Here is a 24430-nt window from a genome sequence, read left to right on the forward strand (position 1 = left end):
ATGAGTTTGAACTGATATTTTAGATATTAGTAAAGCATAATCTTATTACATGTTAAGTAACATTTTTCTGAAAATATTTTTCAAAAAAATTATTGAGAAAACTGGCATTGTTTTACATATCTCTATAATGTGTAAAATATAACTGAGTGTCTGATATTTGAAATACAGGAGAAAAAAAAGGAAAAATGCCAGTGGGCTCAGTGAGTTTTCTCTCTCTATAAACTTCATGGGTATTCAGAAGCAATCAGCAGGTGGCCTAGTAGACTTGGCATCAGAATGGGGGACTGAGTTGTGTGCTCTCCAGTAGGGGTACACCTACCATAGCAATCGACTCTTGGATAGGGATTGCCATTCAAATAATAGGTGCTCAGTAAGTATTTATGACATGATTAATTTAATAATCTCTGAGTAGTTTTGGGGTTGGCCTCACTGTTGGTGCTGTACCTCTTTACCATATTTCAGTGGGTAAATCTGAATTGCGAGAAGTACATTTAGCTTAAGATAGTTAAACTACGCTATTGCCCTGAATCTGGGGAATGAAAAAGGAAGATGTTTGTACTTTCTCTCAGAATTTAAATTGTTCTGTGTCAGTGCTGTTACTAGTATAAATTAATGAAATATACCAGGTTTATGGTGATAATATGGGTTCAGTAATTGGCATACTATTGAAAATGTCATTAGCAACTTTAGTGACTACTTAAATGTCAATTAAAATTTGATACATGTATCACAAGATACCTCTCATCAGCAAGTGTTCATTATCGCATTAGAAGAATTCAAATTCAATCAAAACATTTTATTTTATTTTATTTTATTAATTTTAATTTTGAGACAGTCTCACTCTGTTGCCTGGGCTAGAGTGCTGTGGCATCAGCCTAGCTCACAGTAACCTCAAACTCCTGGGCTCAAGCGATCCTTCTGCTGCAGCCTCCTGAGTAGTTGGGATTACAGGCATGTGCCACTGTGCCTGGCTAATTTTTTCTGTATATTTTTTAGTTGGCCAATTAATTTTTTTCTATTTTTAGTAGAGACAGGGTCTCACTGTTGCTCAGGCTGGTTTCGAACTCCTGGCCTTGAATGATCCTCCTGCCTCGGCCTCTCAGAGTGCTAGGATTCAGATATGAGCCACTACGCCCGGCCAATCAAAACATTTTAAAAGAACATTTTGATAATATAATAGACAATTGATAGAATGAAGTTGTACAGTCTACTAAGATGTAAAATTAATTCACTAACATTGGTTTCTTTTCTTCCATCAGTTATCTTCAACTGTTCTGAGGTATAAGACCTTTAAACCACTATAGATATGGACAAAGAGGAAAGGAAGACTATCAACCAGGGTCAAGAAGATGAAATGGTAAGCAGTTTTTATTATTTACTGTGAAATATAAAGAATATATTTCTGCAATTTATTATTCTAGGGAGTAGAAAAGTACAATTAAAAAACACCATCTAACTCAATGAGCTTCTGTTCTCAGCCTGTGTTTTTGAATTAGGATCATATATCTTTATTTGTTGGTTTTAGTATAATTTTTTTCACATGTGAACTCTTAAAAACTTAGGGAGCAGTATGTTTTTGCATTAGGTGATTTGAGAGATTGTGTTAGCTAATATTTAAATATAATCCCAAATAAAAATTTCTGATTTGATTTATAAATTATTTTAAAAATCAGTTTAATAAAAAAGCTTCTCCATTTTTTGTTGGAGTGGAGCCAGAGGTATGTCAGAGAAAATCTAAGAGGTCCTGTGAAATGTAAAGTCAGATAATCAAGGAATAAATTTTTAGTGTAAGTATGTCCCAAATGTTGTGTACAGCAAGCAAATTAATGTTGTTTACTTGAAATCTAAATTTAACTAGACCCCTTGCATTTTCATGTTTAAACTTGGCAACCTTTGTTGGGGCCAGGAGGAAGTAACTTGAAAGATTTGAAGTAATTTAGGTCAATGGGTCAAATTCATAAGTCACAGTGGTATTGGGACAATTAGCGAATCACTTGGGGAAAAAAAAATTAAAATCTCGATCTCATCTAAATGCAGTATGATATTCTGGATTATCTCCTGGAACAGAAGTAAGACATTAGTGGAAAAACTGGTGAAATTCTAAGACTGAATTTAGTTAATACTAATGCAGTAGTGTTAATCTTTTAATTTTGACAACTGTACTATGATGTTAACATTAGGGGAGACTAGACAGAGAGTGTACAGGAACTCTAATATTTTTGCATCTTTTTTATAAGCCTAAGATTATTCCAAAATGAAACATTTATTTTAAAAAAACCCACTACCTCATTACAAAATAAATTTTGGAAGAATGAAAAAGGTATATAAAAATGAAATTTTAAAAGTTCTAGGAAAATATAATAAATATGACATACTATGTCAGTGGGAAAGAACTACTAAGCATAATATTAAATATAAAAAAACCCATAAAATATAACTTTGACAATGAACTTGTCAAAACCAGAATTTAAAGGTAAATTATGGATTAAAAAAATATTTACAGTTCATTTGACAAGACGATAGTACCCATTTGGGAAAAAAAGAATTTTGGAATTTATCAGCTATATCATTTGATAATTAATTGTGTGATCATGGTCCATGCAGGAGATTTATGGTTATAATTTGAGTCGCTGGAAGATTGCCATAGTTTCATTAGGAGTGATTTGCACTGGCGGGTTTCTCCTCCTCCTTCTCTATTGGATGCCCGAGTGGCGGGTGAAAGCAACTTGTATTAGAGCTGCAATTAAAGACTGTGAAGTGGTGTTGCTGAGGACTACTGTAAGTCTATATATTTACTTGTAGCTGATTATTTGGGGAGTAAAAGAATGTCTTTGTATGTAGACATGTATAGGATATAATGTGGAGTGCTAATTCTTGTATTTCTAAAATACCTCTCTTTTAAATGAATATTGTTACAGTAATTAGAGTTTAAAGGAATCTTAAAGATGATCAGATTTACTCCCTTCCTTTTATAGCTTTTGATTCCCTGAGAGATTAGATAGTTGTGTAAGGTACTGGCCCTTCAGGACTATAATTAACATCTCTCATTTACTAGGCTAACTGCTAGAGATGCTCCTGCATCTCAGGTTTTTTTTTTTTTTTTTTTAATCCTAATTGGAAGCATTTTATAACAGGTTTTAATATCTAGTGTCAGGATACAGATGGGTAAATTAAAGAATTACTTATGAACTTTTGTGGGTTATTGATGTGTCTTTTGGTGAAATATGTCATAAAAATTGTGAGCGGTGGAAAGCACTTCGTGTTTGAATTTAAACATCTTTATGAAAAAGTTTAATGTTAATATTTAGTGAGTAGGAAATGATGCTTTCTTAATTAGAGATGAGTAAATAATATTATGTAAAGAATGGAAATAAAAATAGATGCTGTTAAATAATATACATAATTGACTCATTACCTCTCTCCCTTTCTCTCTTTTAAGGATGAATTCAGAGTGTGGTTTTGCGCAAAAATCCGATTACTTTCTCTGGAAACTCACCCATTTTTGAGTCCAAAATCTACAGCTAATAAGGTTTCTAATGGCCATGCAGTTCACTTAATTGAGAATCCAGCTGAAGAGAATAGGCATGAATTGAGTAAATACCCACAGACTCAGTTGCAACAGGTATAGTGATTTAGTGTCAAAGTTTTGTTAAAAACCAAAATTGTTTCATTTTATGCTATCATGTATAGCTTATAATTTTCTGTTTTTAGTTATTATTGCTTGAGTAAATTTACATGAATCTAAAACACTTATAAAACAATTTAGGTATTAATAGAAGTAATAGATTACAATCACAAGTGAATGATATGCTTTTTGATGCATTTGTGTATGTTCTACAGATTCGTTATTTCACCCACCATAGTGTAAAGTATTTCTGGAATGATACCATTCACAATTTTGATTTCTTAAAGTAAGTATCTTTCTTTTGTTTGGGTTATATTGTAAATGTCTTGAAAATGTTCTAGATAGAAAGAATCCATTTTAATATTACATAAAATTGAAGAGGTTTTTATTTCATAACTTTATTCACGTAACCAACAACTCCTTGGTGTTATTTGAAGGCTCCTTAACCGCTTTAAAGCAAGTCCCATGTGCAACTTGTACCGCAGCAAAATTTACATAAAAGAATCAGTATGATGCCAAAATTACTGAGTCTGAATTCTTTTCAGTTTCACCTCAAATCTGAATCATCAGCTTTTAATTTGCTGACAGGTGTACTTGAGGAATGGAGTAGTAGACAAATTGAAACCCAGTTTTACTATGTGGATAAAGAATGGGACATTGTGAAATGTGTCACACCTTTGGGTAGGACAAATTGTAGTAATTCCTTAAAATTTATGTTATGTGGAGGGTTCAAGTTATATAAGTACTAAATTAGAATTCTATTTTTATTGCTGTTGTTAAAATGATTATTATAAACACTTAAATATCATTGCTTTAGATTGCCAAAGGATTTCTTAATTGTAGCAGTAAAAAGAATCATGTTATGAACATTCAAAATATTCATGCCTGGATCTTTTCTCAGACACACTAAAGAACTGGAACATTCTGGAATTTATCTGGGCATTTCCACATGCCTAGTTCTAAAGACAATTCCTGATTAAGAACCATTGCCTTAAAGAAAACTGCTAGTGAATCGCTTTTTTGTTAAAATTTCTTTGACTTGGCACTGGTACCTGCTGCCTTCTGGAGAAGTCATCTACCTCAGTGGGAAGAAATGTCAAACATATTTGCTGTGTGGCTTTTACCAGCCATAGAAACTTACAAAATTTAAACTTATCCTAGTGATAGCACTGAATCATGACATTTACCTTTCCTACCTGAAAAAAGGGGGAAAGGATTTGAATTAAGTATGTGTAAGATTCTCTTTGCTTTAGATTTCTATAACTGGTATCTCAGTTAAGCATAATTAAGGCATTTTTTGGAAAAGGTAGACATGTTAGTTGAATCCCAGTTAGAATTATTACAGACTTTAGGCATGGTCTGTGCTTCATAAATTCTATATTTCTGACCTAAATGTGCATTAGCTTAGGGAAGGATTTGGATTGGTGCTTTTTTGGAGATAGAAGGAAATGAATAGGATTTCTTAGTTTGAATAAAAAAACTGAAAAGGAGAAACTACAGATAGATAAAAAGTAAAACTTGTTCATTTTTAGTTTGGAATTCTCAAGTTAGTTATGTTTTATCTTAAATTTTTTTAGTTTAATTATTGGTTCTTAAACCTTTGGTAAAGGATAATGATAATAACTTGAGTATTTAGAACCATCTGATCATGTGATGAATGCATTGGATAACTGCGAAGTTGTTGTGTTTGAGACTTAGACATAATGTTTATCTTAATTTGAGACTTTAAAATTCTGATTCACTATATCTAAATTTTTGTAAAAGTTTCTAAGAAATTTGTAAGGAAGTCACACTTTTAAAATCAGGCATTTAGAAAAATGAGGCGTTAAGAAATTTGGATATTTTAAACTTTGTTTAAAGTAAAAACTTTGGATTTATTTAGGGGACTGGATGAAGGTGTTTCTTGTACGTCAATTTATGAAAAGCATAGTGCAGGACTGACAAAGGGGATGCATGCCTACAGGTAATTTTTATCCAACTAAAGTTAGATCTATTTTCAAAATTCCTAAAATCACTAGTATATACAGTCAACCCATTGCCATATACTTATACATATGAATAGGCATTTAAATATTATAGACAGAGCAGTTGAGAATGTATTGATATTTTATTTGGGTAAGACTATCTCAGTTTTAAGAACTATATAAGTGTTAAGGCTAATATTTTGAAGTCGATACCCCTGAAATTATACCATATTTCATCAATTCTAAGGTGCACATTTTCTCACATTTTAACATTTCTGAAATTGGCACGTGTCCTACAGTTGGTGGGGTGTTATCTTTTACTTGATAGCATGTTTATCTTTCTTGGTCATACAGAAAGTAATGGAATGTCTTACAATTGATAGCATCTTAGATTTTCTGAAATACCTTTTTGGAATTGTAAGCATGAGCTCAAATTTACAACAATAAAAATTTGTAAATTGGGAGACATAATCTTTTTAACTGTTATCCTTTGTTAAAGCATAAAAATATACCACTGTATTGCATATTTTAAAGATAAATGCCATTTTCAAGTTAAATTAGACATTTTCTTGTACTTTTGTAGCATGTTCTTTCAAATGGTTGGAACGCACCAAAAAATCACTCATTCAGACTTATACTTCATAAAAGGCAAGAATTACTATATCATATAGAAATTACTATGAAAAGGAATTGAATAGAAGGATTTAAACAAGGTTTTAAAGGCATTTTTTTTCTTTTTTTTTTGAGACAAGGTCTTGCTCTGTTGCCCTGGTAGAGTGCAGTGGCATTATCATAGCTCATTGCAACCTCCAACTCTTGGGCTTAAGTGATCCTTTTGCCTCAGTCTCCTGAGTAGCTGAGACTACTGGTATACACCACCACGCCCCACTGATATTTTTTTATTTATTTATAGTAGAGATGGGGTCTTGCTCTTGCTCAGGGTGGTCTCAAACTCCTGAGCTCGAGCAGTCCTCTCACCTTAGCCTCCTAGAGTGCTAGGATTACAGGAGTGAGCTACGGTGCCTAGCCAAAAGCATTTTTTCTGAAAGTCTAATGTATAGTGTTTTACAATGAACACTCTCAGTACAATATTCTTATTAGAAAAATATCTCTCATATTTGGTTTCTTACAAAAATGAATTCTAGTTCAAAATTATTAAATTGTTTTCAAGGTTGGAGAAGAGAACTTTTTGCTGACATGGTTTTATAGACTAATGGGAAAGATAGTTGCCACATATAAAGATGTCAGACAAAATGAAATAAAATGCTAACTGTAGTTATCTAGTATTGACTTCTTGATTTAAATATTGTAGGTTAGGCTGGGCGCGGTGGCTCATGCCTGTAATCCTAGCACTCTGGGAGGCCGAGGCGGGTGGATTGTTTGAGCTCAGGAGTTCCAGGCCAGCCTGAACAAGAGTGAGACCCCATCTCTAAAAAAAAAAAAAATAAATACTGTAGGAAGAGATTTTGAATTGTTGAAGACAAGTATTTAGAAACATGAATTTAAGAGTAATCTGTGGTTTGAGCTTTAATGCAGTGCCTTTACTAAATTATAATTAGATAATATAATGTAATACTATTACTATATTTTCCTATTATAGGAAATTGCTTTATGGAGTAAATGAAATTACTGTGAAAGTGCCTTCTGTTTTTAAACTCCTAATCAAAGAGGTAAGACTATTGTATATAACTCAACAGTTGTGATCAATAGATTTGTCAGTTTGGAAAGAGTTATTATTAAATAACAATATATTATTTGTTTTCTGTTTCCTAACTTTTCTTATTACTTCACTTGAAAGGTAAAAGTGGAGAAAGAATTCGGGGCATGGATTTAAAAATATTTTGTCTAATTTTGCTTTTATTAAATGTTGACTCTTTTTTTCCCCTCCCCCCATGTTGACTTTTTTTTTACTCTCAAGAAATTACATATTTAAGTCTTTCCTTATCTTACAGACATATACACCTGTCTTTTTTTCCCCTTTTTTACAAATCAGTTCATTGGCCAGGCGCGGTGGCTCACGCCTGTAATCCTAGCTCTCTGGGAGGCCAAGGCGGGCGGATTGCTCGAGGTCAGGAGTTTGAAACCAGCCTGAGCAAGAGCGAGACCCCGTATCTACTATAAATAGAAAGAAATCAATTGGCCAACTAATATATATATACAAAAAATTAGCTGGGCATGGTGGCGCATGCCTGTAGTCTCAGCTGCTCGGGAGGCTGAGGCAATAGGATTGCTTGAGCCCAGCAGTTTGAGGTTTCTGTGAGCTAGGCTGATGCCACAGCACTCATTCTAGCCTGGGCAACAAAGTGAGACTCTGTCTCCAAAAAAAATAAAATAAAATAAATAAGAATCAGTTTATCATATTTTCTTTTTCACATGGTATTTTGTGGCACATTATAGGAGATTGGGCATTGTCCCATAAGTTTAGAATTTTAAACATGACATGATGATGCCCCTTGAGAAACTTACATTGTAGTCTGGGAGGAAATGTGTCAGGAGTTATTGTAATAAGTGGACTGTTCAGTTGTAAGTGCTGTACAGGATTATGGGCATGTAAAGGAAGAGGGAGTAAGTGACTTTGCCTAGGAGTTAGGCTTTCCAGTCTTTGTTCTGGTTTTTGGCTGATTATCTCATTTGGTTTTTTTTTTTTTTTAAGACAGAGTCTCGCTTTGTTGCCTAGGCTAGAGTGAGTGCCGTGGCATCAGCCTAGCTCATAGCAACCTCAAACTCCTGGGCTCAAGCGATCCTTCTGTCTCAGCCTCCCAAGTAGCTGGGACTACAGGCATGCGCCACCATGCCCGGCTAATTTTTTCTATATATATTAGTTGGCCAATTAGTTTCTTTCTATTTATAGTAGAGACGGGGTCTTGCTCTTGCTCAGGCTGGTTTCGAACTCCCGACCTCGAGCAATCCACCCGCCTCGGCCTCCCAGAGAGCTAGGATTACAGGCGTGAGCCACCAGGCCCGGCCTTCTCATTTGGTTTTGAGGTAAAATGGGACTGTGTATATGAAAGTGCTTTGATAATTACAGAAGCCATAATTTTAAGACATTATGGGGGGTTATTAATGAACTTGGTAAAATGTAATGACATTTGGGTAAGCAAAATTCATTGTCCCTTATCTCTTTTTCATTCAGGATTTAATAATTGTTTTCTTAGAGAAAGCAAAACAATACATATAACCCATTAACTTTTATCTTACCTTTGGACTTCAGTGAACTTTTGACATATAAGTAAATGTGTGTTTTGAGTTCATCATAGGTAACATTAATTCAATTTGATTAAATGTTTTGCATGTTACTAACCTAAAGTGCGTTAGAAATGAATGTACTTTATTATTAAAGCAGAATGCAGAACAGCTAAATTTATACACTTTAGTCTTTTCTAGCTGAATCTATATTTGGGTGGTATGAATCTAAATGGGTGCCAATAATTTAAATTAAGATTATTTAGCCAAATTATAGTAGTTCAGTGATTAAAAAGAATATGCTAACATATTATTCTACTCTTTAAGATAGTACATGTTGCCATTTGGGTACTATCTAATGTATCCTATAAGTATCGTTTTGGTTACTTATCAGTGAAAAAGTGTAGAATCTATATGATTATATCTCATTCACTTTGACTTAAAAATCTTGTTTTCTAGGTTCTCAACCCATTTTACATTTTCCAGCTGTTCAGTGTTATACTGTGGTGCACTGATGAATACTATTACTATGCTCTAGCCATTGTGATTATGTCCATAGTATCGATTGTGAGCTCACTATATTCTATTAGAAAAGTAAGTCCAAATTTATTATGGGTTTCACAACTGTATTTGTATTTTGTAATAACATGTAAGCTGAGTATAATAGCTTGATACAAGGTAAATGATTGCATTTAGTTGCATTCGTTGCATGAATATATACTCTTACCTTTTCCCCTTACCTTTTTTGTTTGTTTGGGTTTTTTTGGAGGTTGGGGAGAAGGCAGTTATGTTTTAGAGTCAGACTACCACTTGACTGCTTAGAGGACATAGAGATCTATTGTTGCTTTTCACAGACTGGAATACTGGAAGGCTGATTCTACTGTTTCATTAAAACAGTCTCATTAAAGTCCTTATTTTGTCTTGAGCTAAAACAGCAAATAATCTCTGACTCTTTGACATTTTATAGCAGCAGAATAGTATGCATTTATTGTATTAACTTAGGGAGGAATGGGTTCTTATGGGCTTGTTTTTAATTTCTTTTTCCTCTTTCAGCAATATGTTATGTTGCATGACATGGTGGCAGCTCACAGTACTGTGAGAGTTTCAGTTTGTAGAGTAAATGAAGGTAAGTACTTGAAGTGACCATTGGAAGCAATAAACCAAAAAAGATAACCACTAAGCACTAATGTGTGAAGTAAGCCCAAGGTATTATACATATATTAGTGCATTTATTTTTTTAAGAACTAAAAATATATGTTTGGATTCCTGAGTGTGTATCAAATTCATTCACTTATTTAAAACTGTATTTTTCTTTTCTATGTGACAGGCACTGTGCTAGGCTCTGGGGATTCCTTCTAGGGGCAGATGATAAACAGTAACAATAAAATGTGACAAATGCTGTGATAGGGAGAGGTCAGGGTACTTACATATTAGGGAGAGCTCATTTACTATTGGTATCAGGAATAGCTTCTTTGAAGTTTTTTTAAGTGGTGAGACTATTTGTATTAGGCAGATAAAAGGTAGGTGAGAGGTTGGTAAGGGGAAGGTGAGAGTGGGGAGAAGAGGGTTTTAAATGCCAAAGGCCTGGAAATTATTAATAGGAATCATGTGGTCATTGTAAGAACCAACAGAAATTCAGTATGGCGGATGCAGCAATTAATTGACAGTGGGCCTTCTAAAGCAATAAATGTTAAGGAATTTGGATTCAATCCAAAGGCAATGGAAAGCCGTTGAAGAGTTTTTTAAGCAAGGGAGTGTTATCATTTGGCTTCCATGTTCAAACTCGTTAGAGGGGAATAATACTGAGGGCATGGCCTCTTTATCAAGGTAGGGGGTGTAAAGATGAAGAAAAGTGAGAATACATTTAAAAGATAATAAATGTGAGTATTGAACAGTATTTGGTGAATCATTGGATATTAGATTATGGAGAGGTATCAGGCTGGGTGGATGGATGTTGGTGCTATTTAATTAAATAGGGAAACCTGGAAGAGGAGGAAGATTGTAGGAAGGATAATGTTTTAGTTATGTAAGTTTGTCTGGTGAGTTGTTGAAGAGGTAAAGGAGAGGCAGTAGCCACTTTCATTTGTACAGAATACCAACTCAGTCTACATTCTCTTAACTCAGTAGACTACACGCAAGGGATTTCTTCCTTCCCTGTGTTTCCTGGCCACCTGCTACTTTAGCTGGGAAGATCTTCCTCCCCTAGCTGCTGTCTTGGAGATATGTGGTTTGTTGTATTTCTCCTTTTCGTGCTCTGCTGTGGCTGAAGTTATTTGGGTTGCTAGAACAGACATACCTTTCAACTTGTATCTTCCTTACCCCCTTTGTATAGTCTTACGTATCATTGATATTTTGTTTTCTGGTACACCTAAAAGGAATAGAATTTCAAGTGGCATTAAAGCTTTAAGGAAAGTGAAGTTTTAAAATAGGGGCCTTATTTAAAAGAATGAAGATTAATATACCTACTATGTACTAAATAGTCTATAAAAGTTATTTGCTCATAATTTAGTAAATGACTTTCTTTTTTTTAGAAAGGAAATAGAAGAGTATTTGTCTTACAGGCAAACATAACAAAACAATTGCTTTCTCCTCACCCCTCTGCATTTATAAACTAGTGTGACTGTCTTCTGAGCACAGTGTTAACCTGAGATGGGTGTGGGGGGTGAGAGAGGAAGGGAGAATGAGAGGAAAAGAGAGAGAATGCCTAAATATAAGGTGATCCTAAAGAAAACCTTTTATCCCTGGCAAGATCTTTTCAAAAAGTGTTTAGCTAACTTAAATTTACAGAGAAATAATGAACTAGATAAAATATTATAATGTTTAATTTATTTAATAAATTTAGTCATATTTAAAATCATTTAAAAAAACTAACTTATGAGCCGGGCCAGGTGGCTCACGCCTGTAATCCTAGCACCCTGGGAGGCTGAGGCGGGCGGATTGCTCGAGGTCAGGAGTTCAAAACCAGCCTGAGCAAGAGCGAGATCCCGTCTCTACTATAAATAGAAAAAAATTAATTGGCCAACTAATATATATATAAAATTAGCCGGGCATGGTGGCTCATGCCTGTAGTCCCAGCTACTCGGGAGGCTGAGGCAGCAGGATTGCTTGAGCCCAGGAGTTTGAGGTTGCTGTGAGCTAGGCTGATGCCACGGCACTCACTCTAGCCTGGTCAACAAGTGAGACTCTGTCTCAAAAAAAACAACAACAAAAAAACTAACTTAGGAATATTGAGAAGATAATGAGACAGTGACAGTGAGAAAAAGAATACTATAAAAAATGCTGCCGAAAGAATGTTAAATTTTTCAGTGCTTCTTGTTGTTTCTGTGGGACTGTTAGAAATCTGAGTTTATTTTACCTGTTTCAGGGGAACCTCCCGTGTGGACTCAATTGTGTCTATTTTCTGAGACTCCTAATAGCTAAAATTGACCATTGACAGTTGTCATGAGTGTTCAAGTTATTGACTTGCTTGGTCAGAGGGTACTTGTCATTACCTGTGCTCACTTGGCATCCCATCAGGGCACAAAGTAGCTAACACACCATGCTTTGTTTGCCTAGTAATCTTATTGGTCAAAACTTTCCATTTATTGGGATTTTCCTACTTAACCCCATTATATTATTAACTTATTCTTGAGATCAGGTGACCTTTGGATAGATTGTTTGCTATAGTTTTATTCCAAGTTAAATAATATTCTTTTCAGATTTTTCTTTCTTTCTTTAAATTCAGAAATAGAAGAGATCTTTTCTACAGACCTTGTGCCTGGAGATATCATGGTCATTCCATTAAATGGGACAATCATGCCTTGTGATGCAGTACTTATTAATGGTACCTGCATTGTAAATGAAAGCATGTTAACAGGTAAACTAAATGAGTAAATATCACATAAATTATTTATAAGAATATTAAGATTAAGCAGTTACTGATTAAGCTTTTTCAGAATTAGCTATGTCATTTGTATCTTTACTCATGAATGTAATAATGTGATGGATTTTGAAGATTTTTGAATTCTGAGTAGACCAAATTCTGCATTATATATACTCAGCCATGCTACTTAAAGTATTATTCTGGTGTTGGTCATATCTCTTGGCCTGCCGCTGGCCACTCTTTTGACATGAGAAAATGGTTTATAGTGGGGAAAGAGAAAAGAAGTCTCTTACCTACAGAGAAGTCTCTTACCTACAGACTTACAGTAGGTAAGTCTCTTACCTACTGAATGCAACATACAGTATTTGTGTTTCCCTATTTGATGTGTAAAAAGTGAGATAAATATTTTATATTTTTTCTTTTTCTTTCTTTCTTTCTTTCTTTCTTTCTTTCTTTCTTTCTTTCTTTCTTTCTTTCTTTCTTTCTTTCTCTCTTTCTCTCTTTCTCTCTTTCTCTCTTTCTCTCTTTCTCTCTTTCTCTCTTTCTCTCTTTCTCTCTTTCTCTCTTTCTCTCTTTCTCTCTTTCTCTCTTTCTCTCTTTCTCTCTTTCTCTCTTTCTCTCTTTCTCTCTTTCTCTCTTTCTCTCTTTCTCTCTTTCTCTCTTCTTTCTCTCTTTCTCTCTTTCTCTCTCTCTCTCTCTCTCTCTCTCTCTCTCTCTCTCTCTCTCTCTCTCTTTCTTTTCTTTTTCTTTCTTTCTTTCTTTCTTTCTTTTTTTTTTTTGAGACAGAGTCTCACTTTTTCCCTGGGCTAGAGTACCGTGGTATCAGCCTAGCTCACAGCAACCTTAAACTCCTGGGCTCAAGCAATCCTTCTGCCTCAGCCTCCCGAGTAGCTGGGACTACAAGCATGCGCCACCATGCCCAGCTAATTTTTTCTATATATATTTTTAGTTGGCCAATTAATTTCTATTTTTAGTAGAGACCAGGTCTTGTTCTTGCTCAGGCTGGTTTCGAACTCCTGACCTCGAATGATCCTCCTGCCTCGGCCTCCCAGAATGCTAGGATTGCAGGTGTGAGCCACTGCGCCCAGCCTAATATTTTGTATTTTTCTTGAACTGAGGAGAAGTAAACTTTAAAATGACTTTTTGGCCAGGTGCAGTGGCTCACAGCTGTATTCCCAGTACTTTGGGACACAGAGGCAGGAGGATCACTTGAGGCAAGGAGTGTGAGGTCACAGCAGTGCTATGATTGGGCCAATGTACTCTAGCCCAGGCAACAGAGCAAGATCTGTATCAAAAAAAAAAAAAAATTGTAAAATGACTTCCCTTTGGAAATTCACAATCTGAAGATAGAGCTTTATATCTTTTTTAGTCATGTGATTTTTAAAAAAAATTATTGTCAATCTGGCTAGAAAATGATTCCTACATAATATATTTTGAAACTATTAAGTGTCTTGTCTTAAAACATACACTTACACATTTACTTATTCCTATGTACTTGCCTTCTCTGAAGCAAGAAGAGTGACTACTACAGAGGATTAAATTTCAGTAAGAATCTGGCTGTTTGTGATAGTTTGAGAGAACCTCCATATTACTTGTTCATCTCTTCGCTCCCTTGCCCAGATGCCTTTTCTCTTCCTTATTTGGGGGGGCGGAGTGGGGGAGGGGTTAGAAGTAGGCCTTCACTTGTTTTGTGTGCTTTCATTAACAAGAATGCTTTCCACGTTAGTTATTAGAGATGAGAGAACACACATACAGTGGCTATGGCAGCTACTTGGTCTCTTTTTGAAATTATTTCAAATTCTACAACACAGTCATTTCCAAATATATAACATAAACTAGTGATACCTTTGAGTCACAAATCACTTCCTGGAATTATTGTGGGAGACAGAAAATTTGGTATTTCTGGGTGAGGAAATGGGTATACAAAAAGCTAATTGTTTGGCTGGGCACGATGGCTCATGCCTGTAATCCTAGCACTCTGGGAGGCCGAGGCGGGAGGATCACTCAAGGTCAGGAGTTCGAAACCAGCCTGAGCAAGAGTAAGACCCCATCTCTACAAAAATAGAAAGAAATTCGGCCGGGCGCGGTGGCTCACGCCTGTAATCCTAGCACTTTGGGAGGCTGAGGCGGGCGGATTGCTCAAGGTCAGGAGTTTGAAACCAGCCTGAGCGAGACCCCGTCTCTACCAAAAATAGAAATAAATTAATTGACCAACTAAAAATATATATACAAAAAATTAGCCGGGCATGGTGGCGCATGCCTGTAGTCCCAGCTACTCGGGAGGCTGAGGCAGTAGGATCGCTGAGCCCCGGAGATTGAGGTTGCTGTGAGCCAGGCTGATGCCACGGCACTCACTCTAGCCTGGGCAACAAAGTGAGACTCTGTCTCAAAAAAAAAAAAAAAATAGAAAGAAATTAATTGGCCTAGTAAAAATATATAGAAAAAAAATTAGCCGGGCATGGTGGCGCATGCCTGTAGTCCCAGCTATTTGGGAGGCTGATGCAGGAAGATCGCCTGAGCCTAGGAGTTTGAGGTTGCTGTGAGCTAGGCTGACACCATGGCACTCTAGCCTAGGGAACAGAGTGAGACTCTGTCTCAAAAAAAAAGCAAAAAAAAACAAGCTAATTGTTTAAGCTGTGTTATCCACATATAGAGCACTTAATAACAGTTGTAAACAGAATGTAACTTTTAGGATTTTTAAAACTTTAGATTTCTTTTGTGTTTGATGGTTACTTTCATTTAATAATTTATGAACTTTTATTTTTTTAAGGAGAAAGTGTTCCAGTGACAAAGACCAATTTGCCAAATCCTTCAGTGGACATAAAAGGAATGGGAGATGAGTTGTATAATCCAGAAACACATAAACGACACACTTTGTTTTGTGGTACAACTGTTATTCAGACTCGTTTCTACACCGGAGAACTTGTCAAAGCCGTGGTAGTTAGAACAGGTAGAAAACATTTTATTTAGTCTCTTCTTGCATGTTTTAGCGTATTTGTTACACACTGATTGTTTAAAAAGAGATTCTGCTGGGAGATAATTCTTACTTTCTTATACAAATATAAATAATTTTCTTCTTTAATTTTTTGAAAGGATTTAGTACTTCCAAAGGACAGCTTGTTCGTTCCATATTGTATCCCAAACCAACTGATTTTAAACTCTACAGAGATGCCTACTTGTTTCTACTATGTCTTGTGGCAGTGGCTGGCATTGGATTTGTCTACACTATTATCAATAGCATTTTAAATGAGGTATGTATGTAGGACTCCCCTTACAAGGTTTGATCCTTATTTATCACATGTGGCTAGTGAGACTGAGGAACTAAAATTTTAAGCAGTTTTTTTGTTCTTAAGCTAACTTAATTTTAATTTAATATTAAAGTCATGAGTTTGATAGCTGTTATTTTAGAAAGCACAGTTATAGAGCATATCCATCATAGCAGACAGTCCTTTTGGATGGCTCTGACTTACGTACTGTCTTTTACTTGCTCTTTTGTGACTTTAAGGAAAAAAAAAGAGGAAAAAAAGACCTCACATACTCACCAAAAGCTTTATTTTCTGTTTGACCTCTGGAATAGAATATATAGTATTAAAATGATTTTTTTTTTTTTTTAAATATAAATGAGACAGAGTCTCACTCTGTTGCCCAGGCTAGAGTGAGTGCTGTGGCGTCAGCCTAGCTCACAGCAACCTCAATTTCCTGGGCTCAAGCGATCCTCCTGCCTCAGCCTCCCAAGTAGCTGGGACTACAGGCATGCACCACCATGCCCAGCTAATTTTTTCTATATATATTAGTTGGCCAATTAATTTTCTATTTATAGTAGAGACGGGGTCTTGCTCTTGCTCAGGTTCGTTTCAAACTCCTGACCTCGAGCAATCTGCCCGCTTCAGCCTCCCAGAGTGCTAAGATTACAGGCGTGAGCCACTGCGTCCGGCCTAAAATGATTTTTGATTACTTAACTGAAGGCATCTGTAAGGGACCTTGTCAAATTTCGCTTTTCTTTCACCTGTAGAGACTGGCACAGTATGGTGCTTGTGGAACGAATCAGTATCTGATAAAGTTTGTTGAATTTGCTTTGAAGTGTGTCATGTGTGAAGTACGTAGGACTATGAAAAAGAAATGTCTTTTAAAAATAGCTATCAGTTTGTAATCCATTAACAATTTGAGTTTTCTATTGTGCAGACTCTCCAAAGGGAAAACATTTTAAATGGTTAATAGATGTGTACATACACAGTTAAATATAAAATTGAAAATGGTTTGTAGATTTTCACTAAGGTAATGGTCACATTAAATTAATATATATTTAATGTTGGGGGCTTGACACTTATTTTTGTGTTAATTGTAGGTAGAAGTTGGGGTAATAATTATTGAGTCTCTTGATATCATTACAATTACTGTGCCACCTGCACTTCCTGCTGCGATGACTGCTGGTATTGTGTATGCTCAGAGAAGACTGAAAAAGATTGGCATTTTCTGTATTAGTCCCCAAAGGATAAATATCTGTGGACAGCTGAATCTTGTTTGTTTTGACAAGGTTAGTTCAGTTTCATAATCATCCTCAAAAGATTACTTTGTAGCTTTTAATTATATTTAGAATAATGTTTTCCATTTTATTTGTCAATTTATTTGTACACATTCTTTAATGTTCTGATTTTATTCTTCCTCAAATTATTTGACATATGCATCATTTTTATATACAGTTAGTCCTCAATTAACATCATTAGTAGGTTCTTGAAAACTGTGACTTTAAGCAAAATGAAGTATAATGAAACCAATTTCATCATATGCTAATTGATACAAATAAGACTTAAAGTTCCTATGGCATATTTCTGGTCACAAAAACATTACCAAACTTCTAAATAAAGATCTAAAACACTACTAATATTAAACATTGAAGTAAACATGAGCTGTATACACATTTAAGAAAGATTAATAAAAATCGATAATTATTTACACAGTTATTAGTTTTTCCGGTCACAGGTGGCCAGAGGCTATCCTGATAGCTCAGGGTGCAAGGCAGGAACCAACCCTGAATAGGACACAACCATCCTATTATAGGCTGCGCATGCGCATGCACCTGCATGTGTTCTCTCTCTCTCTCACAGACTGGGACTATTTAGACAAACCCATTCACCTAACACCCACACCTTTGGGATGTGGGAGGAAACCGAAGTACCTGGAATAAAACCCACACAGACTTGGGGAGAATGTGCAAACTCCTTACGGACATTGGCCCAGGCTAGGAATCAGATTATTTCCCCTCATTAACGTTATAGCAAAATGACATTATTTGAGGACTTGCTGAATTTGTTAATTTTCTCAGTTTTCTTTCTTCTTCTTCTTTTTTTTTTTTTTATAAGTTTTTTAATTTTTGGCCTGGGATAGAGTGCCGTGGCATCAACCTAGCTCACAGCAACTCAAACTCCTGGGCTCAAGCAATCTTTCTGCCTCAGCCTCCCGAGTAGCTGGGACTACAGGCATGCACCACCATGCCCGGCTAGTTTTTTCTATATATTTTTAGTTGGCCAATTTCTTTCTATTTTTAGTAGAGACGGGGTCTCGCTCAGGCTGTTTTCAAACTCCTGACCTTGAGCGATCCTCCCGCCTTGGCCTCCCAGAATGCTTGGATTACAGGCGTGAGCCACTTCTTCTGGCCCTCTTTTTTTATCATCATCATCATTATTATTATTATTTACTTTTTTTTATATATATTATTATACAAGGGCACTGAAGTGAATTATTTTTTCAGCTGTCAATGCTTTGGATATTCCTTATTTATTCAAATCTGTAAATAACTAATTGTTCACATCCAGAATTATGCCTTGTAGGAGGAATAAGTAGTAGTAAAGATCATATGATCCTTCATGTTTTTAGATAGTAATTCTTACTTATCAGAATAGGCTCCATATGCACATATTTTTTGTGGTTTTTTTTGCTTATGTTTAGGGTCTGCTATATGATTTCATTGAATATATGTTTCAAAATTACAAGGGTGTCACCAGTTTTATGGTTTTATGTAAAAATGACAAATTATATGAAACATAGCTCACCTTTTACAAAGGCTTCTCATTTCCTGAGCTAAAATTAGTTTTCCTGAAAGTTCTATTTTGAGAATTAAATCTGGTCCAGGCTCTTCTTGGTAACTGATTTGATAAGAACTTGATTTTTGCACATTTCATTATTACAGAAGAAAAATATGAATCATTTTTTTTGTTAAAAAAGAAAATGTCTTATGCTCCCATAACTATTTCATATTTATCTGTCCTGGAAATATCACTTTACGTTTGGTCTTTTTTAGCAACTTAATTATTAAATGTTTTAAGCAGGCCCAGAAGTGAAGAAACGGTACATGCATAATAAACTGTCATTTACTCATTACCCAGCTTTAAGTTGTCGGCATTTTGTCAGTCTTTCATCTACTCTTCATTTTGAAGGGGCAGCATTAGACTTTATATTATTTCACCCATAACTACCTCAGCATGTGTCTTTAGAAGATAAGGCATTAAAAAACATGTACAACCACAAAACTACTGTGACTCTTAATACATTTAACAATTCCTGAGTTCTAATATCCAGTTCAGGTTTATATTTCTCTGCCTATCTCTAGTTTTTACTATTTGATTTTTTTTATTTTATTTTTATTTATTTTTATTTTTTTATTTTTCATACCAAACATCTGCTTCATTACTATTTGATTTTTCAGTTAGAATCCAAATAGGGATTACATTGGTTACAAGTAATCTCTAACAGTTGCCTTTATTTGCCCCTCACCCCCAATCATTTTGTTGAAGCAGCCAGGTCATTTGCAGCTGATTCCTTTCTCCTGATTGATACCATTTAACTTATTCCTCTCTGCTCCCTGTACCCTAATTCCTTCCTCCTTTAATAGGCATCCTTTATTGGTTGATAGATATGTTGATTGGTGCATCCTCATTGTTTTTTTTGGTAATATAAGTACATAAATATATAGTTAGATACATATGCCTCCCCCTTATATAGATGACTTATACTGTTAAGTAAGTTCTGCACTGATTTCCCCACTTTAGCCCTATATCCTAGGAGTCTGTCAGTATACTGAGATCTTGGACTGTTTCTTTTCTTTCTTTCTTTCATTTTTTTTTTTTTTAAACTCTTTATACTACTCCATTGTATTATATGCAGCATAGTTTTTAATGCTATGTGGTTGGTTTTGTTTCTTTTGTTTATTTTAGACTGGAACTCTTACTGAAGATGGTTTAGATCTTTGGGGGATTCAACGAGTGGAAAATGCACAGTAAGTATTAGCTAGATTTGATAATTTATTAGTTGATTTTTTTTTTTTTTTTTGTTTTTTTTTTTTGAGACAGAGTCTCACTTTTGTTGTCCAGGCTAGAGTGAGTGCCGTGGCGTCAGCCTAGCTCACAGCAACCTCAAACTCCTGGGCTCAAGCGATCCTTCTGCCTCAGCCTCCCGAGTAGCTGGGACTACAGGCATGTGCCACCATGCCCGGCTAATTTTTTTTTTATATATATATCAGTTGGCCAATTAATTTCTTTCTGTTTATAGTAGAGACGGGGTCTCGCTCTTGCTCAGGCTGGTTTTGAACTCCTGACCTTGAGCAATCCGCCCGCCTCGGCCTCCCAAGAGCTAGGATTACAGGCGTGAGCCACAGCGCCCGGCCTATTAGTTGATTTTTAATAAAGAACATGCAAACATGTGGGATGCAATATAAAAGACAACTGTATACCTACCACTAAGGTTAAATAGTTGATATTATGCCATATTTGCTTCAGATCTCTTCTTTTAGAGAATTAAAATATTATAGAATTGCTAAAGTCTCTATCCCTTTCCTTATTCCTATCACCATTATTTCCTTATTTCTGTCACCATTCTGAAGTTTATAAAATGTTTGCATATTTTATATTTTCACTACATATATAATCTATAAATAAATATATATGAGGAATATACTATACATATGTCCTGCTGCTTTTTTCCTCTCCTAACATTGCTTTCAAGATTGTTCATGTTGATATATACAGATATAATTTATTGATTTTAACTGTTCTGTCTTATTCCATTATATGATTAAACCATAATATCTGTTCTGCTACTAAGGGATTATTTCATTTTTTCTCCATACTTTCACAAATAGTGCTGTAATTAAAATTCTTACACACAACTCCTTGTGAGCATGTGGTTTCAGTGATCTAGGTCCCTGTGAGTATAAATGCTAGGTCATAGCATGGGTACAGGTTCGGCTTTACTAGGTATTGCCTAATTGCCATCGAAGTGGTGTTGCTTACTTATACTCTCCTCCATAAGGGGTAAAGATCCTTTTTTTCTTTTTTTTTTTTTTTTTGAGACAGAGTCTCGCTTTGTTGCCCAGGCTAGAGTGAGTGCCGTGGCGTCAGCCTAGCTCACAGCAACCTCAAACTCCTGGGCTCAAGCAATCCTTCTGCCTCAGCCTCCCGAGTAGCTGGGACTACAGGCATGCACCATCATGCCCGGCTAATATTTTTATTATATATATATATTAGTTGGCCAATTAATTTATTTCTATTTATAGTAGAGACGGGGTCTTGCTCTTGCTCAGACTGGTTTCGAACTCCTGACCTCGAGCAATCCACCTGCCTCGGCCTCCCAGAGTGCTAGGATTACAGGCTTGAGCCACCGCGCCCGGCCTTTTTTTTTCTTTTTTGAGACAGAGTTTCACTCTGTTGCTAGAGTGCTGTGGCGTCAGGCTAGCTCACAGCAACCTTAAACTCCTGGGCTCAAAGCAATCCTTCTGCCTCAGCCTCCCAAGTAGCTGGGACTACAGGCATGTGCCACCATGCCCAGCTAATTTTTTCTATATATTTTTAGCTGTTCAAGTAATTTCTATTTAAAATTTTTTTTTTAATTTTAGCATATTATGGGGGTACAAGTGTTAATAAGGTTATGGATATTGCTCATGCCCTCCCTCCCCCTTCAAGTAAGAGCTTCAAGCGTGTCCATTCCCCAAACGTTGCACATCTTACTCATTGTGTTTATATATATACATCCTCTGCTCCCCCCTCCCACCTGCTCGACACCCGATAAATGTTATTCCTATATGTCCACTTAGGTGTTGATCTGTTAATACCAATTTGCTGGTGAGTACATGTGGTACTTGTTTTTCCATTCTTGAGATACTTAGTAGAATGGGTTCCAGCTCTATCCAGGAATATACAAGAGGTGTGCTATATCACCATTGTTTCTTAAAGCCGAGTAGTACTCCATGGTATACATATACATACCATACCACATTTTATTAATCCACTCATGAATTGATAGGCACTTGGGTTGTTTCCACAGTTTTGCAATTGTGAATTGTGCTGCTATAAACATTCGAGTGCAGGTGTCTTTTACATAAAGTGACTTTTGATCTTTTGGGTAGATGCCCAGTAGTGGAATTGCTGGATCAAATGGTAAATCTACTCGTATTGCTTTGAGGTATCTCCATATTGCTTTCCACAGAGGTTGAAGTAGCTTGCAGTCCCACCAGCAGTGTAGAAGTGTTCCTATCTCTCCGCTTCCATGCCAGCATTTATTGTTTGAGGACTTTTTGATAAAGGCCATTCTCACTGGAGTTAAGTGATATTTAATTGTAGTTTTGATTTGCATTTCCCTGATGATTAGAGATGTTGAGCATTTTTTCATATGTTTGTTGGCCATTATTTTGTGTCCCGACCCGCGGGACCTTGTTACTCGTGGGGGCGAGGGGGACCGTGCCTGAAAGAGATGAGCGAGAGAAAGAAACGAGACCAAGCGAATGATTGTCAAGGTCTCCTTTACTTGGATTTTTAGTAGGTTTTATATACAGAAAACAAGGAAGTAGAAACAGAAAAATAGAGTGGGGGAATAATGAGGCTTTCCTGTGGGCTAATCAGCCCCAATCAGCATCCCAATGGCACCGGAAGCTCTTTGTGATGGATCTCTCAACCCCAACCTGGCAGGGGGTTGGGAACAATTGCAGGTGGCATGCCCTGGAGCAAGCATGGCATGGAATGCATTCTTCTTGGAACTACAGCTGGGGAGCTGGGTGCTATTTTCCAGGACGAGGAGGCCCGTGCATAGGGCAAGTCGTTGGAATATGAAGGGTCTTAGTCTCCAACATCTCCCCCTATCTTTATTAATATGAGGGAGATTTACACAGGTTGGTGGAGAGCCTGTCTTAGGCTACGCGATGGGCTTCCGCGACCAGCACCCCAAATATAAGATCGATCTGGCGATCGAAATGTCGGTGAGGCCTCTGTCTTAGGCTATGTAGGTGGCATCCAGCTCCGGCACTTCTGATTATGAAGTGTGCCCCCGGGCATGGACCTACAATATTCCCGTCATGGAGTTACCTCACAGCTGGCGGGGGTGTGCACCTGGTACACGGCATCGCGATAATCCCGTCATGGGCGTCTCCACAGCTTTTGGAACCAACTGCGTTCCATGTCTGCGGCAAGGTCTGAGAAATTTAGACCTTCAGTGGGTGTGTTGGGAGACTCTTCATGGAGGTCTTCTCTGAAGCCTCTTTGTTCTAGCCGTTGGTAAAATACGGAGACCGATTTTTGTGTGGCTGCGTCTACCTGCGACTTGACAAAGTTGGTTAGTTTTTTGAATGCCCAAGGCCCAAAAGTGAGAAGCAACAAGAAACCTATAAACGGCCCTAAGACACTGGGAAGCAATGTGGATAGCCAGGGGGATGTGGAAAACCAATTTTGATACCATGCCTCACTTTGTTCCCTCTGTTTCTTTCTATTTTCAAGGCTTTGTCTAACTCTCTCAATACTATCTTCTACCAGGCCTGTTTTGTCTGCATAGAAGCAGCATTCTTCTTTGAGTGCTGCGCACAAACCTCCCTCTTGGAGGAACACTAAATCTAAGCCTCTTCTATTTTGTAACACTACCTCAGAGAGTGAAGCGAGGGACTCCTTAAGATATTTTAGACCTTGCTGTAGCTCTCGGAGGTCATTATCGATGGCTATAGAGAGCTGTAGGTATTGTTGATTGGAGGTGACTAGAGAGGCTATGCCTGTTCCAGCCCCTGTGGCACCAAGGCCTAGAACAACTGCGAGTGTTACGGCCGTGATGGGCTCTCTTTTTTCCCGGGGCATTGTGGTGCCTCGCTCCCAAAACTGAAGTAACTCATTAGCAGGATGTACAGTGAGTCTGGGAAAGAGCATGACTAACACACAATACTCTCTATGCTCAAGAAACGTTGCAGAGACTACATACGGGGTAAGGCCAGAAGAACAAGCAAAATAGGAGGTGTTAGATGCCTGAATATACTGAAAAGTGGAGTTGACAGTAATTGACTGATTGCATATTTTCTCTAAGGGTGCGGGAGGGAGCATCCTTGGGCTAAGAAGGCAAAGACCTAGGCCTGTGACTTGGCTGAGTGTCAGGCCATCATGGGTCTCTAGACCCCATCTGAGTCTGCTGGTGTCATTAGTAAATAATGGCTCACCAAAAGTAGCGACGCCTTCATAGAAGGGAGGCCGGGGGGAGTAGCATACCCAACATTCCTGATATTCTGAATTATTGGCCTCTCGGATGGTCCTGACAGAGGCGTTGACTAAGGAGAGAATTAGTTCTGCCGAGGAAGGTGGCCCCTCGGGCAGGGTAGGTTGGTATAGGGAGGTGCTGAGCGGAGGAGGGGACACAGTTGGGGAGGAGGGTAGGTCCCTGGAGGGACCGTGAGGTCGAGGTGGGTGAAGGTTGTTATTAGGGCCTAATGCGACTGTAGGACCTCTGGGGAGGCTTTTAATTAACTTGATTTTAAATGTGAGACCAATATCTCTCCCA

General features: G+C 36.9%; 1 protein-coding gene across 5 annotated transcripts in view; it reads left to right on the forward strand.

Moving 5' to 3' along the window:
- The window catches only part of ATP13A3 (ATPase 13A3), a 113533-nt gene that overhangs the window by 33469 nt on the left and 55634 nt on the right, over positions 1-24430 (forward strand). For 4 of the 5 annotated variants that reach the window (XM_012780265.2, XM_012780261.2, XM_012780262.2 and 1 more), the window contains 13 exons: positions 1260-1357; positions 2605-2778; positions 3440-3622; positions 3841-3911; positions 5508-5588; positions 7190-7259; positions 9232-9366; positions 9826-9898; positions 12497-12628; positions 15405-15584; positions 15728-15885; positions 16980-17168; positions 19846-19907. In XM_012780265.2, the coding sequence (XP_012635719.1) occupies positions 1307-1357; positions 2605-2778; positions 3440-3622; positions 3841-3911; positions 5508-5588; positions 7190-7259; positions 9232-9366; positions 9826-9898; positions 12497-12628; positions 15405-15584; positions 15728-15885; positions 16980-17168; positions 19846-19907 (1559 nt within the window). In that variant the 5' untranslated portion in view covers positions 1260-1306. The remainder of the gene's footprint in view (positions 1-1259; positions 1358-2604; positions 2779-3439; positions 3623-3840; positions 3912-5507; positions 5589-7189; positions 7260-9231; positions 9367-9825; positions 9899-12496; positions 12629-15404; positions 15585-15727; positions 15886-16979; positions 17169-19845; positions 19908-24430) is intronic. The other variant, XM_012780264.2, reaches the window with a different exon arrangement.

Source organism: Microcebus murinus, chromosome 1 (assembly GCF_040939455.1).
Source record: "Microcebus murinus isolate Inina chromosome 1, M.murinus_Inina_mat1.0, whole genome shotgun sequence".
NCBI lineage: Eukaryota > Metazoa > Chordata > Mammalia > Primates > Cheirogaleidae > Microcebus > Microcebus murinus.